The following is a 22,408-nucleotide window of genomic DNA, read 5'->3' as shown; positions in this document are numbered from 1 at the left end:
AACAGCACTACCACCACCCCCCGCCTTGCTTTGGCCAAGAGTATACCGGTAGGGTGAGGATGGGTGCTGCCTAGCAAGAAGGCTCCCTCCCTTCTTCTCCCCTTCCCTGCAGCAGCAGCTGTTGCTGCCACAGCCAACTCCTTCTCTGCATGAGTTTATTTACTGGGCTCCTTTAAAACCTCCTGGACACAAACAGAATAAAAAAATCCATTATAATAGTTAAAACAGACGAGAGCAACACTGATAAATTATGAATTTTTTTAAAGTAGCTTAAAACAACAGGTCTCAGGTTCCAGTCCCACGCCAGCAGACCCGCTTTACAAAGGTCCCACTGCGGCCATCTAAGCCCGGTGCTCACCACACCTCCCACCTGGGCCACTGCAAACACCTCTGCGGGTCTCTTCCCGGCCTTCAGTTTCTTTCCCAGTCCAATCTACCCCGTGTACCACTGAGCAACTAATCTTGTAAAGCACCATTTCATCAAAATGCTCTTTTTCTCAAAACCTTCAATGGGTCCCTAAGGCCTATGGCATACAATGCAATCCCTTAGCCAGTGAAAGGTCTTCATCGTCTGGCTCCCATTTACCTCTCCATCATAACTGCGTTCATTTGCCCATGTGGAACCTGCTCCAGGCACATAAGTATTCCCTGAACCTTCACACACACCAGAAGTTTCTTCCCACCTCAAATTCTGTTTGCTCTAGACCCTCCAGCCCAGTGGTTCCCAAATATGTCTGCACAGCAGAATTCTCTGGGGGGAATTTTATAAATTACAGACTTCGAGACACTACCCCAGACTTCCCTAATAAGAATCTCCTGGGGCTGGAGCATTAGAAATTTGTAGTTTAACAAGCTCCTTGTGTGATTTTTTTCTGTAGCCAGCCCAAACCAACTGAGGTCCATTGAGGGTTCAAACTTTCATTCAAGAGAAGAGAAAACCAAGCCTCCACGGCCCTAGGTGGGACTAGGCCACAGGTGTACTAGGCTGCTTAATTGTTTTCACCTCCTTTTATCATGGAGAGAATAGCGGGTGTATGCCACATGCCTCCATGAATAAATATTTAAAGGTGGGAAAAATCTTCAGCAATAAGGTTTTATTTAAAAGTCAAATTGACTCCCTCAAAAAAGAGTCAAATCTCATTTTAAAAAATCAAGAAGTCTAATTTCAGAACCTTGTCAAGGCATAGATAGTTGGTGACCTTTTTAAATTTTTAATATTCATGCTACTGACAGATTAGAAAAAAACTCAAGCTTTGTCTATCATATCTGGGTGAATCCCATGACTGGGAGTCACGGAGGCAGAGGGTGAATTCTATGCAGATGTGAAGACTCTCCTGCTGCAGTCTCTAGGGGACCTCCAGCAGCCTGTTGGTATTCTACATTTCATTTGCTACCTAACTTTCACCTGACTACCATCTCCACCATACATCAAACCCAGGCCTAGAAGATGCAGAGCCAAGGGCCAGCAGCACACTGGCCACAAGCAAGCCCATCACTCCAAAACCAGCCTCGGAGCAAGTGAGTCCATGCCAGTGCTTCAAACTGGTTCTTCCCAGTTCAATCATGGCCCAGGAAGCAACACTGGAACAGATTCAAATTTTTTAAATTTGGGTAAACCAGAACCATAACTGGAACAGGAAAAATTACGGGTCGAAGCCCTGCTAGAAACTTAATTTCCCTCTTAGGAAACAAGGGCAGTGTATGCATTGCATAGCAACCAAATCTCTTGCCCCTCGGATTTTGTGGGGAGTCAGAAACAGCAGTGCCCCGCTCAAATATAGCAGCCAATCACACCACTGTGAATGTGTGTCACTGTCCTCAGTCCTGGCAATTGTCCAATATCATGCATCAGGATCCTAAAAGGGCTCACTACGCCTCTTCCAAATCTCCCATTCCAGGGCTTCGATGGGTAATTTTTCCTATTCCAGTTATGGTTCAGGATCACCCAAATTTTAAAAATTCAGGTCTGTTACGGTTTTGCTTTGTCAGCCATGACTGAACCGGTTCGAAGCCCTGGTCCATGCAACCTCAAGTGGGTCTGAAGGATTGAATTCTTGGCAAGACAAGTTACCAAAACCCATGAGCCAAGATACCTGGGAGAGACAGAGAGCTGGACTGTAAGCACCTGGAGGGCAGGAGCTGGGTCTTGATTCACTTTAATTTTCCCAGTGCCTGAGCTGAATGCCAGCAAAGGGCAGGTCCTCTAGTCAATGGGTGCAATGAGCCAGTGATGAACCCACCGCTGTTGTGTGTTCCACTGGCTAAGAGGTCAAGCATTTCTCCCTTGGTAAACACAGCCATGGAGCATAGCAGCTACATGGCACAGACTTTAGAGTCAAATCCAGGCTTTGCATTCGCTCAATGTATAACCTGGGGCATGTGCTTAACCTCTCTGAGCCACAATTTCTTCATGGGCATAATGGGGATAATCCACATAACTCATAACATTATGAAGATTAAGTGAAATAATCTGTCTAGAGTGCTAAGCACAATTACATAGTAATTGCTCAATAATGGTAGCTACTATAATAATAATTAGGATTAAAATTATGATTGGTTTCCCAGGCATAGTTTCTGCAACTGCAAACAGCAGCCAATTCAACACTAGGGGCTTTTTTTCCCCTGCCAAATAGATGAAAACTTAAAATGAGAAAATGCTGACTCCAGTTTAGATTATAAGCAGGTCCCATAAATCAGGCTATCCACAATCCAAAATTGTGCCACTGAAAAAAACAAGCAAAAAAAAAATTGTGCCACTGGATGTTATTTCTACCCATATTGGAGGGGAGAAATTAAAAATCTAAAAGCTCTTTCGGACTTGTAGATTTCATGGCTGCCCCAGCACAGACATCTCAGGCAGTTTGCACTGAACGCCTTTGATACCTGATTCTCTGGTGGCCCCTACTGCAGGCCAATACAACGTTGGAGACACCCAGGGAAACACTGATAGAGGAGCTCAGGGGCTATTTTGGTGGAAGTCGATAATCAGTAACTATAGTGGGCAACTAGTCCCTGGCTACAGCAGTCACATAGCATAATCCCCTGGGGATTCCTGGAATCCACTGGATTATGGACAATATCCATGAAACAGATTTACTGTTACAACTAAAGGACTATGGATGCTTTATTTTGGTCTAAAAGACAAATATTTTGACCATGACCAAAGTTCTGTTCTTCTAGTTCCTATTTCTAGTAACAGAATGGAGATGTGAGTCAAATCTGAGCCTACCATCTATTCATCATGCTATCTAAAGCCATATTATAACACCATTTGCAGAGTCAACAACACGGACAGCCTCACAGGTAAGGTGATTCATGGCAAGATTCTCTTAAGACTTATGTTCCCCATTGGATAAGGTTGAAGAAAGATGCCCTATGCATAAAACCACTTGCCATGGAGTCCACTCAAACTCATGGCAACCCCATGTATGTCAGAATAGAACTGTGCTTCACAGGGTTTTTAATGGCTGATTTTTCAGAAGTAGATCACCAAGTCTTTCTTCCAAGGCACCCCTGAGTAGACTCAAACGTCCAACCTTTGGTTAGCAGCCAAGTGTGTTAGCCATTTGCACCACCCAGGGACTCCCTTTGCCAAACCAAACAGACTTTTACTCTAGGGCCCCACCACCGTCACAATTCAAAGGCATCCGGTTATGAGGTCTTCAGAAACTCTTGTTGCTGGTCCCCCATCCCTGACAACAGTAACAAAATTATATAAAATTTTCAAAGTGCCTCAAAGTCCTGGCCTCACTCAATGTTTATCATGCTTATAATTTTGAATTCCCTTCCAGGTTCCAGCACTCTGTATGGATGATGGAGTGTTAGAATAACATCTTTTCCAACTACTGATAGCTTATACTTGGACTGTAATCAGTGTCCCCTTTTGGGTTGACACCGTCCTTCCTGCATGATCCATGTCCATCAGAAGAAGGTGGCTTTTCAAAAAACTCAATTGGAAATGGCTGGCTAGAGCGGGAGCTGCAAAACTTACATAAGATTTAGGAACCAGCCATAAAATAAATCCAGTATTGGTGAAGATGTGGAAGTGGAATTCAAACACTGATGATGGAATATAAATCTGTACAGCCACTTTGCAAAGCTGTTTGGCAGTATCTAACAAAGCTGAGCATATGCCTACTCTCCTAGGTATATTCATATACTCAAGAGAAATAAAAACATACGTCCATTAAAAAATGTGTACACGAATGTTCACAGCAGTATTAGTCACAATAGTCCAAATCTGAAAGCTACCCAAATGCCCATCAACAACAGAATGGATCAACAGTGATATATTCACACACACAATGGAATATTACACAGCAATGATCTACAACTACACACAACACTACGGATGACTCACACAAATATCAGATGAACGAAAAGAAGCCAGACCCAAGAGTATGAGTACCTCGTGATTCCATTTATATAACGTACAGACCAGGCAACATTAATCTCTGCTGTCAGAAGTCAGAATAGTGGTAACCCTAAGAAGAAGACTAGTGACTGGAAACAGCACAAGGGGTCAGGGGGTGCTTCTGGGGTGCTAGGAATATTCCACTTCTTTATTTGGGTGCTGGTGACAACAGTGTGTTCAGCTTGGGAAAAATTCATGGAGTTGCACACTCTATGTGCATTTTTCTATCTGCCTACTATACTTCAATAAATGGAAAATAAATAAAGCCAGTAGCATCCGTTTCCTGTAATGGCCTTAAAGCGCCACCTAGTGGCACGAGCTAAACGTAAACGCGAGGGATGTTTCGCCTCTAGCAACTTCAAAACTATGGCCCCGTTACTAACAGCACACTCTGGGATTGGGCTGAAACAGTGTCCTAGAAGAAAATCAATCACACGATACAAAAGCAGGTCTCACCGGGCACACAGTATCTAGACACAAGGACTCAGAGGCCAGTAGAGCTGGCTACTACACAGCACGCTAGAACAGTAAGCCGATTACGCCCCTCTCCTCCCAGCTCTGCTCGCCAACGGGCCGTGGTGGGAGTATTTACAACACAGAGCCAGCAAATGCTACAAATTGGGGCTTTTTCTCAGAGAGGAAGTTTACCAGCACACCCACTAGGTGATACCTACAGAACTTGCCAAGCAAAGCAGAGTGCCGAGGAGGGAGCTGGGGAGAAAGGAATCCCTTCATCCTGCTTTCTTCACCCTTTACCTTTCCTCCTCACCTTCCAGATACACTGCTGCGGCGAGATCTTAGCCTAGTTTCTTCCAATTATGCTTGAGAAACACAGACTTCAAGGCCCACTCACAGCAAGCCTTTGAAGCTGCTGGTTGAATAAAAGATATCTGCTCAGGATTTTGCTAGTGAAGTCTGAGAGACACAGTGTCTTGGTCAGACAAAGGTCCTCAAGGAAAAACTGCAAACCATAGGCGCCGGCATCATGATCCTTGAGTCAGGAGATGGTGGACTGAAAGGCCTAACCATGTTTCCATCCATTCTTCTCCTCATTTCTGTTACTGACGAAACCAGGGAACAGTTTGGATTTGGCTTGCAGGCGGTCATTTGCTGGCCCCTGATGTAGGCAGAGGACCAGTCCCTGAAAGGCCCCAGTAGTGGGAAAGAATGAGATTCTACTATGAGTGCTTTAGTTAGCCAGTTCAGCACGCATTCTGGGCCTGGGACCATGAATTTCTAGCAATCCTGAGTCTTTCCTTCTGCATTTACCAACTAGACCCTGCCTCTGTTTCGCTGGGCTTGTAGACATAATAATCGTAACAGCTAATTGTTGTTGAGGGCTTACTATATGCCAGGCACTGTTCTAAGTGCTTTACAGATATTAACTCATTTGATCATCACAGCAACACTATGAAAGGTGACACGACCATTATCCCCATTTTACATATGATGAAATTGAGGCACAGAGAAGCTAGGTAACTTGCACAAAGGCACACAGCCAAGAAGAGGCACAGATGGGATCTGAACTCCAAAACCATGCTCTTGACTCCTCTGTCAGGTTACCTCCCTGAGCCCTGCCCCTGGTTGTCCTCCACTGTCCTTTCTCATTAACACCAGAGAACATTTGGGCACCCTCCCATAATGCCCTGCTTCCACACTGACTCCTCTCCTGGCACATAGGAGTTCTTGTTTTCTGTCACTGTGTGATTGAGGTGGGGTGAATAGAGAAGAGAAATAATGATTTAATTGCTCAGGGACCTAGAAACAAATCACATCTGACCCCCTGAGGAAAAACTGGGCTATCTCATTAGTTACAGCAAACATGGTGACCAGCTATTGCCTACAAAGCCTGCCAATCAAGCATGAGGAAATGAGTTTAATGAGACACATGGAAAATGGCACAATTATATGTAAACACCACGAGAGACTATAGGATGGCTGGTGTTAGGCATGGCTGCCTTCAGAGGGGAAGGAAGGATGAAAGAGATACAGGGTAAAGATCATATAACCTTTGTGCTCCCATAGTTCTCAGCAAAGTGTGGGCCTGTGGTAGGCACATTCCACTACCACCTGATGAAATACTAGATGAACTTATGGCATCTTCTAGAGGAATGGTGCTAGCAAAGCTTTATGGGATGCAATAATAATATCATAAGCACAACATAAGGAAGGAGAAATCTAAGAAAGAAGTCACTAGTAGTGTGGTCAGGCTAATTTATTAAGAGATTTCATAAAAGAAAATATATTGCTGATACAGATAATATATCAACTCAGGTGTTAAGAGAAAGGTTATGAAAATAATTCTGAGACGTGGTTTCCCAGTCTAGCAGAGGACAAAGAGCTGGAACTCTGAGGCTAGGATCACAGCCTGAACTCTTAGTTGCCATGGGGGACCATGGGCAAGTTCCTGATAGTCCTTAGCTTACTTATCTGCAAAATAAGTAAACTAAGGGCAATAGAGACTACGGCACGTGGTTATGAACATCAAATGAGTAATATTTGTAAAGAGCTTAGAAGAACACCCGGCACAAAAGCGCTAGTTAAGTGTCTGCTAAATTAATAAAAGGAATGAACAATCACAGAGCTTCTACAGCATGTATATTTTCAAAACCAATGTTGAAATACATAAAAGATTATTTATTATGCAGAAGTTCTGCCCTTTGGCTCCCTCTTAGAAGGCAGGGTAAGAGATACACTTGGCCTTTACTACTACTACTACTAATTGTAACAGCTAATTGCTGTTGAGGGCTGACTATGTGGGCACAGCTCACAGACTAAACAGTGCAGGTTATTTTGGCCAAGGTGAATACAGGTCTGCACTGGGGAAGGTACTTCAAAAATAAGGATTTAGCTTAACATAGGAAAGATTTCATATTTGGAAAATTATTGACGGGCACAGAGACTGTAAATTCTTATTAACTTCCACCTACCAGATCCATGGTTAGTTTTTGTGATGGATGGTAAATGATTTTCCACTCTCTAAACTCTTACCATTAAATTTCTAGCTCCTGACAAGAAACCCTTCCCAGCTCTCCTCTTCTACCAGAGCTGACCCCATCACTTACTAGCTAGGGCACTCCAAGTAACTCACTCCCCCTCTCTGAACCTCAACTTCCTCTTCTATAAAATGATGCACAGTGACAGGTGAGGGTGTGAGCTCTAAAGTGTGAAAATTAAAAAGACTTAGACATACACAGAAGCAAGAGAAAAATCCCCGTGGGGCCAAATCACAAAGCATGAAGCCAGACTGAGGGGTCAGCAGCAGGTAGAGGCAGGTGAGAGCTCCTAGACACTGAAATGACAGGGATGAAACGCCCCACATAAAGCAGGGAACTGGTGCCAGGCTCACTCCCTGGAGCCAGGGGCTGAGGTAGAGCTCTGCTACCTGTAAAGCTGAAAAATTAGGATGAAGCCTGAGAAGGTGCTCAGGGCTGCCTACCTAAGAGAAGAACCAAAAAATAAAAAACCAAACTCACTGCCGTTGAGTTGATTCCAACTCATAGCGACCCTATAGGACAGAGTAGAACTGCCCCACAGGGTTTCCAAGGAGCGCCTGGTGGATTCAAACTGCTGACCTTTTGGTTAGCAGCTGTAGCTCTTAACCACTACGTCACCAGGGTTTCCAAGAGAGGAACAGGACACAGATATGACACTGTAGCCTGGTCCTGGGCTAAGGGGGCCCCTGGGTGGTGCAAATGATTAAGCACTGGACTACTAACCAAAGGTAGGCAGTTCAAACCCACCCATCGGCACCTCAGAAGCAAGGTTTAGCAACCTGCTTTGAAATAAATGGTCACAGCCTTGGAAACCCAATGGAGCAGTCCTACTCTGCACACATGGGGTCATCATGAGTTGGAATCAACTCAACAACAGCTAACAACAACTTTCGCTAAGCCACTGTTATGGATAAAATTGTGTCCCCAAAAAATACATGTTGTAAATCCTAACCCCTATACCTGTCGTTGGAGCCCTGGTGGCGTAGTGGTTAAGTGCTACAGCTGCTAACCAAAAGGTCGGCGGTTTGAATCCACCAGCTGCTCCTTGGAAACCCTACTGGGCAGTTCTACTCTGTCCTATAAGGTTGCTATGAGTTGGAATCAATTCAACAGCAACAGGTGTTTTTGTTTTTAATATACCTGTGGTTATAATCCCATTTGGCAATGGGTTTTGATGCGTTTATGAGGCATATTGGTGTAGGGTGTGTCTTTAATCAATCTCTTTTGAGATATAAAACAACAGATTAAGCAAGCAAGCACAAATGGAGGGGAATACACTCGTCCCATGATCACCAAGGAACCTAGGAATAGAAGCTAAAAAGAGACAAGGACCTTTCCCTAGAGCAGACAGACAGAAAGCCTTTCCTAAATTCAGACTTCTAGCCTTTTAAACTGTGAGAAAATAAATTTCTGTTTATTAAAGCTACCCACTTGGGGTAGTTCTGTTATAGCAGCACTAGAACTAAGACAGCCACCATCTGGTGTAATCTACAAGATTCCTGACATCAGCGCCAGATGAAAGTGCTGAGCCTCGAGTATGAGAACTGGTTCTAGACCGCAGGCCCATGGGTGCAGGGCCATGGGGTATAGTTGGTAGAGACAGACACTAAATTGCTAGAAAGGGAGGGGCTCAGAGAACTGAGAATGAAACTTAAACTCCAACTTAAAATAAGTCTGCAAAACAAAATTCCAAAAAGCATGGAAGAGAAAACCTAACACTAAGAATAGCCAAAGAGAGAGAGAGAGAAGATAAATTCACTCCTGACAAAAATAAAAACATACCAAGTTGCCAGTAACTTTAAAATCAGTATGTTTGGAATTCACAAAGTTAAAAGTAGGAAATACATCCATTAAAAAGAACAGACAAGTATGAAACAAAAATAGGGAGAAATGAAACAAGAACAGATCAATATAAAAAAAGAATTAATTATAAAACCTGGAACTGAAGAATAGTCATCAAGGTTTAAAAACAAAATAGGAACAATTCAGGCTCTACACGGTTGTACAAACAATTATTAACCTGGAAGATGATGATTTGACTCAGGACCAGCCCAGAGAGATCAAGAGATAAAAAGACAAAGAAGCCATTACTAGAAATACAAGGTGGGTTGACAGATATACCTAGAAATACAGCTAACTGATATTTAAGAAGAAAATAGAAAAAATAAGTAGAGAAGAAACCCTGCAGATATATGACTAAGAGTGTTCTAAAAGGAAAGGCATGATTTTCCAAATGGGAAGTGAACACTACCATCACCTAGAATAAATAAAATCTATACCTAGACACATTACAGTGAAATTGAAAGAATAGCAAAAAATAAAGTTTTAAAGCCCACCCTAGAGAAAAGACAAATTAACTCCAAAGGAACCAAAAATAGATTGAGAACAGAATTCTCAGCAGCAGCAATAATAAATGCCAAAAGATGAGGTTTATATCCAGCTTGGCTGCCCCTTTCCCAGTCCTCTGGCTGGGGCACAGACTCTTCTCGGGGCTTTTTTTCTGTCTGTGCCTGTTGGTGGTTCCAAGTTGCAGGCTTCTCCAGGACCCAGTCCAGGACATATGGGAGATAAAAAGAAAACCCAGAGAGCTCATTGCAGTGCCATTCCTCAAGTCCTGAAGTCCCCAGGCAGTCACTTTCTTCTTTCCACATTTCAAAGTCCTCTTTCCATTACATGATGCTCAGGGGTTTTAGTTGTACTTTGCAGGGAGGAGCAGAGGGAAATTAGTCTACGCTGTCTTGCCCCCTCAATTGTATTTTATGATGTTTCACTTGTATTTGCAATTTATTTTCTTGGACAGTTGAAAATAAAATAGAATCAGAGACCTTAGTGCTAGAAGAATCCATCTAGTCTCATCTCCACATTTTACAGAAGAGGTAATAGGTCCATGAGACTAATTATTTACTTCCCATAAAGCCTCAGAGCTACACAGTAACAGAGCTAAGAATAAGACCACAGATACATTCATATCACTATGTTTTGCACAGTGTAAAACAGCTTTCAGTATGTTCTTTCGTTATTGCAGCAGATGAAGATAAATCCTTTGTCATTATCTTCATCCCTTAATCACTGAAATACTTGTTAGCACACTGTTATTTTCAGCTAATGCTCTGTAGGACAGAACAGCATTAATACTTTGGAAGAAAAAGAAGGTGGCATCTTAGGTGATATATGTTTGTAAATTCACTTCTGGATGATTACTAAGTTTCTAATATATGCATAAATAGAAAAATACCTCTTGACACATATTAAATTTATTAATTGGATGAGTAAAAATTAGCATGTTGTATATACTTTTGAAAGCTCACAAATATGCTTTAGGTATGCAGACAGTAGATTAAAGTGATTCAGTGATTTATGTATATGATATGAGGTCACCTGAATATATTATAGCAAAAGATCTCACAATATTTGATGTATGCCCACTGAGTTTTAATTTGATAAGGAAAAAACACTATGAAATTTTAGAAGCAGTGACATTTCTGTATTTATATTTAAAGAACATTTCTTGCTATTTTCTTATACCTGTTTGAAAGTTGCTAATGAGCTAAAATTTCATTTTACTTTTTAAAAAATTGATTAAGTGGTAAAAATGGATTTATACCACATCACCCGCACAAGGATGGCTATTATCGGGAAAATGGAAGATACTAAGTATTGGTGAGGATGTGGAGAAATTGGAACCCTCGTCCATTGCTGGTGGGATTGTAAAATGGTACAACAGCTGTGGAAAACAGTTTGGCAGGTCCTCAAAAAGTTAAACATAGAATTACTATATATGACCCACCAATTCCATTCCTGGGTATATACCCAAAAGAATTGAAAAGCAGGGACTCAAATAGATACTTGTACACCAATGTTCATTGCAGCATTATTCACAATAGCCAACAGGCAAAAACAACTCAAGTGTCTATCAACAGATGAATGGTTAAAAAAATGTGGTATATACATACAATGGAATATTACTCAGTCATAAAGAGAAATGAAGTCCTGGTACATGGATGAACTTTGAAAACATTATGATAAGTGAGATAAGTCAGACACAAAAAGACAAATTCTATATGGCCCCACTTATACGAAATATCTAGAATAGGCAAATGCACAAAGACAAAAGTTTATTAATGGTTACCAGGGGCTGGGGGAGGAGGAAAATTGAAGTTATTACTTAAGGGGTACTGAATTTCTGTTTAGAGAAATAAAAAACATTGAAAATGGACAGTGTTGATGGTTGCCCAACATGGCGAATGTGATTAATGTCACTGAATTGTACACACAAAGATGGTTAAAATGGCAAATGTTCTGTTATATATATTTTACCACAATAAAAAAATGGATTCAGTATGTATGCTATAATTTAATAAGCTTTACATTTAAGAAATAGATTTGGTTAGGAAACAGTGAGTTTCTGTTTATGTTGATGGAAAATTTGGCAACAATTATGGTGATGGTTGCACAACTACTGTAACTGATATCACTAAATTGTACATGCGAAAAATACTGACTTGGCAAATGTGTTACATATATATATCTTTAAAACAATAAAAAAATTTTAATTGATTAGATAAGCCTGTAAGAGACCTACACAATCACAGTAATGTCCCCACCCCACCCCCCAAAAGGGAGAAAGTTCTGAAACTCTTAGCTTCTTCTGGAAGAATTTACTATTTTATATCATCAACTATATATTAATTTACAGAAAGAATACATGAAATGATAGAATATTAATTAAAAGAATAGAGTAGTAAGAAAAATGGATAGAGTGTTGAATTTCTCCTTCCAAATAAAATGACGGTCGTATTTTATAAAAAAATTGTGTCTAAGAAATTTTACTTGAAAATAGAGCAGCATGCTCTGTTGAGTTGGGTCTAGCCTCAGGGACCAGATTCTTGCCAGAGGACAGAGTTGGATGAGAGGTCAGCTGAGTGGACCATGGGTGGCCGAGCATCCTTTCAAGGCTGGCTGTGTTCATGGCTAGTCTCTCAAAATGGTACACAGAGGATCTATAGCACAAAGCAACCAATCCTTCTAGCAGGACCTTCTCATCATGCCCTGTGACCCTGCTGACATCAGTCATCCCAAAAAGCTCGAGATTCCCAGGCCATCCCTCATGATCTGCACTCTCAACCCCACAAGGGCTGGGTACACTCCTCAATCTGACCTTGGGCCTCCAACCTATCTGCAACTTGAGAAGTCCTTCCACTGTGTCCTTTAAGAACTTATGGTCTAGCATCCAAAAAGGCTCTTCTATTCTCAACCCATTCTGTGACCAATCCTTCACCTTGCCCTAATCCAGTGGTTCTCAGCCCGGGCTGCACTTCAAAATCACTGGGGAGCTTTTAAAAATCTCCAGGGCCAGGCCTCACCTCACACCACAATCTCAGAATTTTTCAAGCTCTCCCAGATGGTTCCATTGTGCAGCCAAACTTGAGAACCCCTGGTCTAACCGCTCTCCTAAGGGGACTGCTGCCCAGAGGGAATGCCCTGTGGCCCTGCTGGGACTAGAGGTGAGGAGGAGGCTTGCTCCTCACTGCCACCTCCAGAACACAAAACCTCTCTTCCCTAAACTCTCTTAGCTCGCCAAATCTCTGGCAGTGCCTCAGACACACTGGGATCTCTTTCATGCCTATTTCTGTGCGTCTGGTTTACCCTCTATGCTCAAGCACTAAATCTCTCAGCCACCGGAACAGAAAAGTTCTCTTGTTTCTTTAAAGTTTATTTCCATTTTCATTTCTCTGTCTTGCTAAGCTTAAGATATTAAGAAAATTTTTCTTCTGTAGGACCTTGAGAGAGAGAAATTAATGGTATAAATAGGTAAATTCTGAGCACATTAGTCTGAGAGCCCGAATTCATCAAATGTGGTGCTAATATAAAACTTAAAAGAGAAACCTTTGTACCCCCCAAAAATGTTTTCTTTATTAATGATAATTACACTGAAGCTCAGCGCTATCACAAATTGCCATAAGAAAGTTGGCAGGAGATCAATCCTATTAAAGGGATTTAGCTATTGAAGTACCAAATAGGTCTTTCACAGGGAACTGACCTACAGGACAAGTACAAACTCTGCAGATGGCACTCTATTCCGTTTATATGCACACAAACAGTGAGCTAATAAGTTTAACTAACTCTCACTGTAGCACTACTCCATATGAAATCGTTTATGCTAATTGTTTTTTAAGTCATTTATGCTATGAATCTGTCCTTTAAAAAAAAATGTGTCACCTCTTCTGAGCTGAACCAAAATACCATGCTCTAGTTTCTAGCCTTTCCATGGGAAAACGTGGCACACAGACCACCTGATTCTTATATATTCACTTGGTCCGCCTTGATCTTACCTTTAGTATGAAAAATAAAAAAGTTCTGTTTCTTTGAATGTGTTCCTTTTCCTAACTCCAGGGCCCCATTTGTATAACTGAATCCAGATGTTCACATCGTAGTGGTGCTTGGTCGAAGCAGGGGCCAGCTCAACTGTATTTTATGCTGAAAATCTATACCTCATCTCTCTCACGTGATAAAAGGAGAGGGATAGTTCTGGTGAATGTAGAAAGGATCTCTACATACCTTGTATACCTATCTGCAGATGCCCAAACTCATTTCTCTTACATACAGTACTTACAACCTGAAAGTACATCAATGACTGGCCACATAGTTTTTTAAATAGTGCTGCTTGTTAGGGATAAAAATGTTTTATTGTTTATTACAATCTAGTCTTGCCCATTTATCAAGTTAAATAATATGAAAATTTTAAACCCAAAAATAATCCCAAAGCTTTATTTTAATCTCCTCTCAGGGCTATTAATAAGTATCATGATTTTAATTACATCTGTTTTTCTGTTTCTCCCTCGGTCTCCAGGGGGATGGTATGACATTTCAAATCCCATTTAAAAAAATACATATATATATATATACACACACACACACATCTATATCTCATGTCCATATATACAAGAGAACATTCAAACAAATTTTTTTTGAAACAGAGGAAAAGAGGAATTCCGAGTGTTGAAACTCTCTGTAACTGCACTTGCTGTGAATTGTTAAAATGACTTCATGAGAGAGTAAACATGAAGGAATAGAAAAGCAAGGAAGGTAACAACAAACTGAAAGCATGACAATGTGAAAGCCCAAGCTAGTCTGCAGTAACCTTTTCTGTTCATGTTTAACTCTTCTAGAAGAAATCATTGGCAAACAATATGAAACTTAACTTTAATCACATAATACAGAGATGAGAAGACAGATGACAGAGGTTTGGAAAAGTTCTTACCCAATATCTTAAGGCTGGTGTATAATAATGTTTCCTAATCACTAAATCCTCAGGATAGTAATAGGTATTTTATAAATAAAGAGATAGATGGCCACTCAAGCTAGTTAACTGCCAGATTTAGTCAACTGTACCAGGTTTCGAGGTTTCGTTACTGCAGGACTTCAGAGGCTTTTTTTTTTTTAAAAAAAAAAAAACCATTGCTGTCGAGTTGATTCCTACTCATAGCGACCCTACAGGACAGAGTAAAACTGCCCCATAGGGTTTCCAAGGAGAAGCTGGGGGATTCAAACTGCCGACCTGTTGGTTAGCAGCCGAGCTCTTAACCATTATGCCACCAGGGCTCCTCAGAGCCTTTGCGTCTCCCGGGGGCGGAGGTACAGCACTGCAGCATTCTGCAAATTTATCTTACACATTGACATCTCCCAGAAGACCGTGTTCTCACAAGTAGTTTTGAAAATAGTAGAATAGATAGGTGTTCCATACAGGTGGGTTAGGTGAGATTCTTTAGGAATTTATTAGGAATTTGACATAATCGGCACAAAGATTAAATACTACTCAGAACCTCATATGTTAAATCTACGTGTCCCGCTTACAATGGAGAAAGAGAGGACAAATGGGGGATGGGATGAGAGAGGGCTTCCTGCCTGCGTTCCTTACACACCTGCTCCTGCAGTCGGAAATCCCCATAGGGTTGAGCTGGAGGCTTGGGCTGAGTGCTGGGCTCACTGTTTACACTGTGCTCGGAAACCTGCAAGACAAAAAAGCAGACTCATTCATGAACAGCGACTGGAGAAGGCCCAGACCCCCTGTCAGATCCTCCTGACACTAAGCCCCAAAGCAGGCAGGAAGCCCCTCACGCAGCTCAGATGAGGGCTGCTGATAGCAGCAGCGTGTTTCACTCTCAGGAACTGACTACTGTAATTGGCGCAGCAGCAGAAAGATAAGGATGTGGCTCACAAAAGCCCTTTCAGACAGGTCATCCATGCATTCAGTTTGGCGGCTCCCAAACCCCCGATTTGAAACCAGCAGCTGGTAGGTAAGTGCCCCCAGAATGCCCTCTCATTTTCTTGTGACAAAGTCCAGGTTTGCTGTCAGTGCAAAGTAGGAGCCTTATCTCATCTTGTTGTTGCTGCTGTCAGTCGCGGTGGAGTCTGTTCCGACTCCTGGCGACCCCATGTGTGCAGAGTAGAACTGCTCCATAGGGTTTTCAAGGCTGTGACCTTTTGAAGCAGATCACCAGGCCTGTCTTCTGAGGCGCCTCTGGGTGGGTTTGAACTTTCAACCTTCTGGCTAGTAGTCGGGTGCTTAACTGTTTGTGCCACCCAGGGACTCCATTCATCTCATCTAGAGCTTCCTTAAGGGAAGGTGGTGGAGGGCTCCATTTCCAGTGTAATGGCTCTGTGGTTGTCCTGTGTACACAGGCACGGACTACAGTGACGGGGAACAGAGAGCTGGCCCTACTAGCCATGCCACCTTGGGCAACTTGCTTCATCTCTGTACACCCTAATTTCCTCATATGTAAAAAGGGATACTATTAGTACTTGGGCCTTGTGGCACAGTAGTTAAAGCGCTCGGCTGCTCACTGAAAGGTCGGCAGTTCGAACCCACCAGTCGTTCTGAAGGAGAAAGACATGGAAGTCTGCTTCTGTAAAGATTTACAGCCTTGGAAACCCTGTGAGGCAGTTCAACTGTGTCTTATAGAGTCACCATGAGTCTGAATTGACTTGACGGCAATGGGTTTGATTTTTTTGAATACTAGTACCTACTTCACAGGGCTGTTGTGAGGATTAAATAATACACAGAAAGCATTTAGCCCAACGCCTGCTATAGTGTAGATGCTCAATAAACACAGCTAACAATTTACACGAGTAGAAATTATAGCCTAGGAAAGGCTTAGGCTGGAACTAAAGCTTGGCATTAGATATACAGAAGGGACTCAATAAACATTTGTTGACAGATTAACCAATATATTTATTTTATTGTAGCAAAATATTTATAACAGAACACTTGCCATTTTAACCATTTTTAAGTGTACCATTCAGTGTCCTTAATTATGTTCACCATACTGTGTAACTAACACCACTATCCATTTCCAAATTAACCAATATCTTTCAAAGTCGATGCCGGGATATTGAAAAAGTGGGTTCTCACTGTTTATCTGTGGGCCAGGAAGAACAGGACTCTTTATTGCCCTTCAAGCTGAAACACGAAGCCAGTACCTCATGGTATCCACACCTCAAGGCTGAGCGGACTCTACAGACCATCTAATTCTCTGAAAGGACTAACAAGCGTTAACCGTGGTTTCCGCAACTCAGCGAGGTCTGAGATATGCTCTGTGGACAGGCACACTCTGAGCCACTCAGAGCAATGAGGGAGAACCTGTGATTGTGCATAGAGAAATTTCCCCAAGGTTTTCTGCCAAGAGCCAGAGGGGGGGGGTCTTTAAAGATCAAAAGTTTCTTCAGCAGTAATTAATTAATGGAAGGGAGGCTCTGTAGCACCATATACCACCCTCCACAGCTTTGCTGCTTGCCTCTCATTTTCAACTCACAGAAAGTGTTGATGAGTAAGGCCATAGTAGCACATGTAAACACAGCAGAATTAATTTACAGGTGAAACCCAGATTTTAGTGACACATTCTCCTGCTCCCGTTGCTTCAGCATATTGTTCCGATGAGAGGACTATCCTAGAGAAAGCATCGTGGGTCAAAACCACAGCACTAACCCCACACGTTGATGACCATTTATTTTCAGTTCATGCAGAATTACCACAACTCCTAAAATGCTGATGAAAATATAGGCATACAGACTGCGCATGTAACAGAAAAACCACGTCCCCCGCCTTCACTGGAGAGACACCCCTTCTTCTACTCCTCTGTGTTCAAGCCACACTCAACACTCAAGAGCGAATAGTGAACTCGCACTAGTGAACGCGCACTCATTGGCTTAGTGGCTCACTGAGGAAACTTCCACTCTCCCACATGAGGCTGGCTGGATGATGCAACCCTTCTCTGCTATCTTCACCCAGACGTCCTTCTGTGGTGGTCAACCCCTCCGAAGACGCACAGTGGTCAGACAACTTCGCTACTACGAAACAGTCCAGAGAAATCCAATCTGTGTCCTACCTGTGACGGACAAGGTCTCGGAGGGAGCGCAGGTGGCTGGGGCAACGATCCTGACTTGGCAGCTGAAAAGAAAAACCACACGCTGTTAAGGACCACCAAAAATCAAAACAAAACAAAAAACCCTTCCACTTGTTAACTAGGAATAACAATAGCATTTAACATGTTTAAGGTTTGAAAATCCACCTGAAGGCTTAATATTAAAAAAAAAAAAAGAGTATATGCTATTTCTAACCCCTTTCTCATTTTCATATACCCAAAAACCCGAGTATTATACAGGCTGTTATGATTAAGATAGTGTAAAATGGTAAGGAAAAGACACCCTCTGATCAAAAGACTGGAACCCAGCATGGGAAAGACAGTCAACTCCTCATTATCCTGACGGTAATTATTTAGTTTCGAATAATCTTGGCCCTTTGGCTTCTCTCCATTTCTCCTGCGCTCTCAGCCATTGCACTGCTCATTAGCTCAGTGAGCAGGCTGTAGAAACTAAGGAAGCCGGAACCCAAATGCAGCAGCTCTGCCATCCTGTGACGCCCTGTGCAAGGGTCTGGCAGCAGTGGGGGAGGCTGAAACTGAGAGGCAAAAATGATAGGCAGGGAGTCTTCAAGGATCTCAATTTCCTTTCCTCTCTCAGATCCCTGTTATCAGGGATAATTACATCGGTTGCTAAAAATATCTGGCCCTATTTAAAAGATGCTTTTGAAAGAAAGTTTCAGTCTAATTTTTTTTAATTTCATGAGCTACAAAGGAAATTTGAACTAAGCCAAGAATGCCTGAATTGTAACTTAACAATGAAAATAAACAGATGTTATGAAATCATAAATAAAGCTAATAATCACATGTAAGAAATAAGTTTAGCATCACAAACTGGCAAGATGAACCACAGTCTTTACAAACTCTTTAGAAAAACACATCATGCTTTACATAACTACATGTAGTTTATTTGCAAATCTGTAATACATGTGCTAATATCTGGATGATTTTCTGGGCCTTAAAACTAGCAATGTACCAAGAATACAAAAGATTTTGCAAATCACTTTTAATTAGCCCTAGCTGGATCAGACAAGCTAGAAAATGGTATCCAGAGCTTCCCACAAACGTAACTCGGAGTAATGCAACGTAAGTTTTCATCCTGAGCCAGTGCGTAGATACGGTACAACCATGTGGGCCCATCTATGATTTCTCTCAATCTGTCTTTCATTAAAATTTATAAAATACACCAGTAAGTCAAAACTGCAGAGGTGGTGAGGCCCTGAACAGCCATCGATAACAAAGCATGGAGCAGGAGAGAATGTCAAACGCTTTCAAGAACTGCCCATCTCAAACCCAAGAGTATGGCCCCCAGACACCCTTTTAGCTCAGTGGTAAAGTTACTTCCGAGGTTCACCGTTCAGCCGGGGACTGGACAGCCCCATAAAACAAAACGGGACTAATGAGGCACAGCAGTCCAGGGACAAGGACCAGAAGGCAGAAGGGGACAGGAAAGCTGGTGATAGGGAACCCAAGGTTGAGTAAGGACAGTGTTGACATGTAGTGGGGTTCTTAACCATTGTCATAGGGCAATATGTGTACTAACTGTTTAATGAGCAACTATTTGTTGTGTAAACCTTCATCTAAAGTGAGAATAGCAGCACAACTGGAAGAACATAATCGATGTCACTGAATTGTGCATGTAGAAATTTTTGAAATGGTATATCTTTGACTATGTATATTTTCACCAAAAAAAAAAAAAAGGTCAAGAAAGGAGAGGGTTGACATGTCCTGGGGTTGTTAACCAATGTCATAAAACAATATGTGTACTGACTGTTTAATGAGAAAGTATTTGTTTTGTAAACCTTCATCTAAAGTACAATAAAAAAAAAAAAGAATTGCCCATCTCATGGTCCCTACTCTATAGCGCCTCATAGACTGGGCCTTTAAATTACCAGTTACTTTAAAACAAAATGAAACAAACAGAAATCTATGCAGGTTTCCAAGAGAAAGGACAAGCAATTGCACCAGAATACAGTTTGTGTTAAAAAAAAAAACCTCTCTTCACAAAAGAGGAGTACACAAGAAATGACAAGCCATTTAATTTACAAAATTGTTGACTTCTGCTTCCAGCCAAGATAGGGTGGTAGAGATCAGATTTACCCTGCCATCTGAAACAACCAAAAACAAACAGAGAGACAAAATATATAAAACAACAGTTTTCAAAACACTAGAATAAAACAATAGTTTTCAAGACACCAGAAAACCAGGCAACAAAAGACAGTGATCCTGAGAGAAAGGAAACAAATAAGGAGACTCGTATGATTGTCCCACCTGACTGCTTGGACAGAGTTTCTAGAAACAGGCCCTACAGCCAGATTCATGTCTGATTAACTTCTATTTTTGACGATTATTTACTTTTTAAAAACACAAATGCATTATTTCTGTAAAAGATGATATATGGGTCTGCTTTTGAAAACATTTTTGGATAAAATTATATCTAAATTATGATGGCAATGCAAAATGCTGCAACCGCTGTGGAAACAGTTTGTTCGTTACTCAAATACCCAAAAGGATTGAAAACACGGACTCAAACAAATACATGTACACCAACGTTCATAGCAGCATTGTTCGCAATATCCAAAAGGTGGGAACAACCCAAGTGTCCATTAAGAGACGATGGGATAAACAAAATGTGTCCATGCAACAGAATACTATTCAGTCATAAAATGAAATGTAGCACAGTTATCCAGCCACTAAAACTGATGTGCATATGAACATTTAATCACATGGAAAGATGTTAATAACATATATTTTAAGGAAAAAAGTCATAATATAGTATATACAATATCACAACCATTTATAATAAAAATATGGATTATATTCACCAAGATGTTGACAGTGTTTATTGCTAGATATTGGGATTATAGGTCTTTTTCCCTCTCTTCACTTGCATGTATTATGTAACATTTTCATTAAGATCCTTTATCACTTGCTAAAGTAAGCAATAAATAAAAAATTTTTCAAGTTAAAAAAAATTAAATCACCTACAAATACTAACTACAGTTTTGTTTCTTCGGTTTTTTTTTTTTTTTTTTTTTGGCCTTACTTACCTGGCTAGAACATCTACTGTAATGTTGAATAAAAATGGTGAGAATGGGTATGCTTGCTTTCTCTTATCTCAAATGGAAAGCTCTTAATATTTCACCATTAAGTGTAGTGTTTGCTATAGGTTTGTTAGGTAACCTTTAATAGGTTAAGAAAGATTTCATCTATTCTTATTTTGAGATTTTTTCATGATAATTTGTTGTTGAATTTTAACCAAACCTGCATCTCCATCCATTGAGATGATGGTATATTTTTTTTCCTTTTGATTTGCTAATGTGGAAAATTATATTATGGCCTTTCTAATATTAAAACACCCTTACAGACCTAGGATAATTCCAGCTTGGTCAGGTTTTTAAATCTGCTAGATTTAGTTGGCTAGTACTTTGAGATTTTTATAACTATATTCATGAGTAAAACTGGCAAGTGATTTTCATTTCTCATATGGTTCTTTGTTATGTTACTCTTCTAGAGAGTATTCCCTCTACCTATATTCTGGAATAGATTGTATAAAATCAGAAATATCTTTTTCCTGAATATCAGGTTAACCTTATCAGTAAAGCCATCTGGGTCTGGAGTTTTCTTTGAAATAAGATTTTTGATCAATGATTCCATTTCATTAATTGTTTCAGGACTGTTCAGACTTTCTAATTCTTAAGTCAGTTCTGATAAACAGTATTTTTCTAGACATTTGTTCATTTCATGTAAATTTTTCAATTTATTGGCATATGGGTGTTAAGACCCCCCTTTTCCTCTCTGCTCCCAGAATGCTGCATCCAGAGATTAGAAGAATCTGTTCCAGGAAAACAGAACAGACAAGAAGAAAGATCTAAAGATACTGGACATCAAGAGATCTCTAACAGGATCACCCATCCAGATCATTATACATTAAGTCTTTAGTTGGCAAGATTTTTTCAGATCTTCCAATCAGCTTATATTCTTAAATGTAAACAGATGATTAAGTATTACCAGATATGTGCAGACAAATTCTACCCTAAGGTGGACACCAATAAAAATAGAAAGAAAAAAATAACCTCAAAGAAACAGACTAAACATACTAAGAGAAAACTTAAAAATGTATATTATTAATATCCTCAGAAGATTATTTGTTCAGATTATTATAGAAGTATTTAAACACTTACTATGTCCCAGATACTGTTTGAGGCGCTGGGGAAATATCAGTGAACAAAATATGAAAAAACCTCTACCTACCCAGGACAATGGAAGAAAACACACCCATGTCAAGGCACATCATCATGAAATTTCAAAATACTGGCATTAGAAGATTCTACAAATTCCCAGCAGAGGGTGCAAGAGGAAGAAAGACCACATACAAAGGATCAAGAGTTCAGATGGAAAGGTCATGGAGGCCCCATGGACACATCCAAACTCCCCGAGGGACTGAGTTGCTGGACGGAGGGCTCTGGGGACCATGGTCTCAGGGAACATCTAGCTCAATTGGCATGACACTACTTATAAAGATAATGCTCTACATTCTACCTTGGTGAGTAGTGTCTGGGGTCTTAAAAGCCTGTGAG

General features: G+C 41.0%; 1 protein-coding gene across 1 annotated transcript in view; it reads right to left on the bottom strand.

Annotated features, from left to right (window-relative positions):
• Nucleotides 1-22,408, bottom strand: part of REPS2 (RALBP1 associated Eps domain containing 2) — a 193,917-nt gene that overhangs the window by 20,437 nt on the left and 151,072 nt on the right. Inside the window, exons 13-14 of the mRNA XM_023737251.1 lie at nt 17,796-17,857; nt 15,333-15,419 (exon numbers count right to left, since the gene is read on the bottom strand). Of these exons, the coding sequence (XP_023593019.1) occupies nt 15,333-15,419; nt 17,796-17,857 (149 nt within the window). The remainder of the gene's footprint in view (nt 1-15,332; nt 15,420-17,795; nt 17,858-22,408) is intronic.

Source organism: Trichechus manatus, unplaced genomic scaffold (genome assembly GCF_000243295.1).
Source record: "Trichechus manatus latirostris isolate Lorelei unplaced genomic scaffold, TriManLat1.0 scaffold00100, whole genome shotgun sequence".
Lineage (NCBI taxonomy): Eukaryota > Metazoa > Chordata > Mammalia > Sirenia > Trichechidae > Trichechus > Trichechus manatus.
This window is presented reverse-complemented; position numbering and strand designations above follow the sequence as displayed.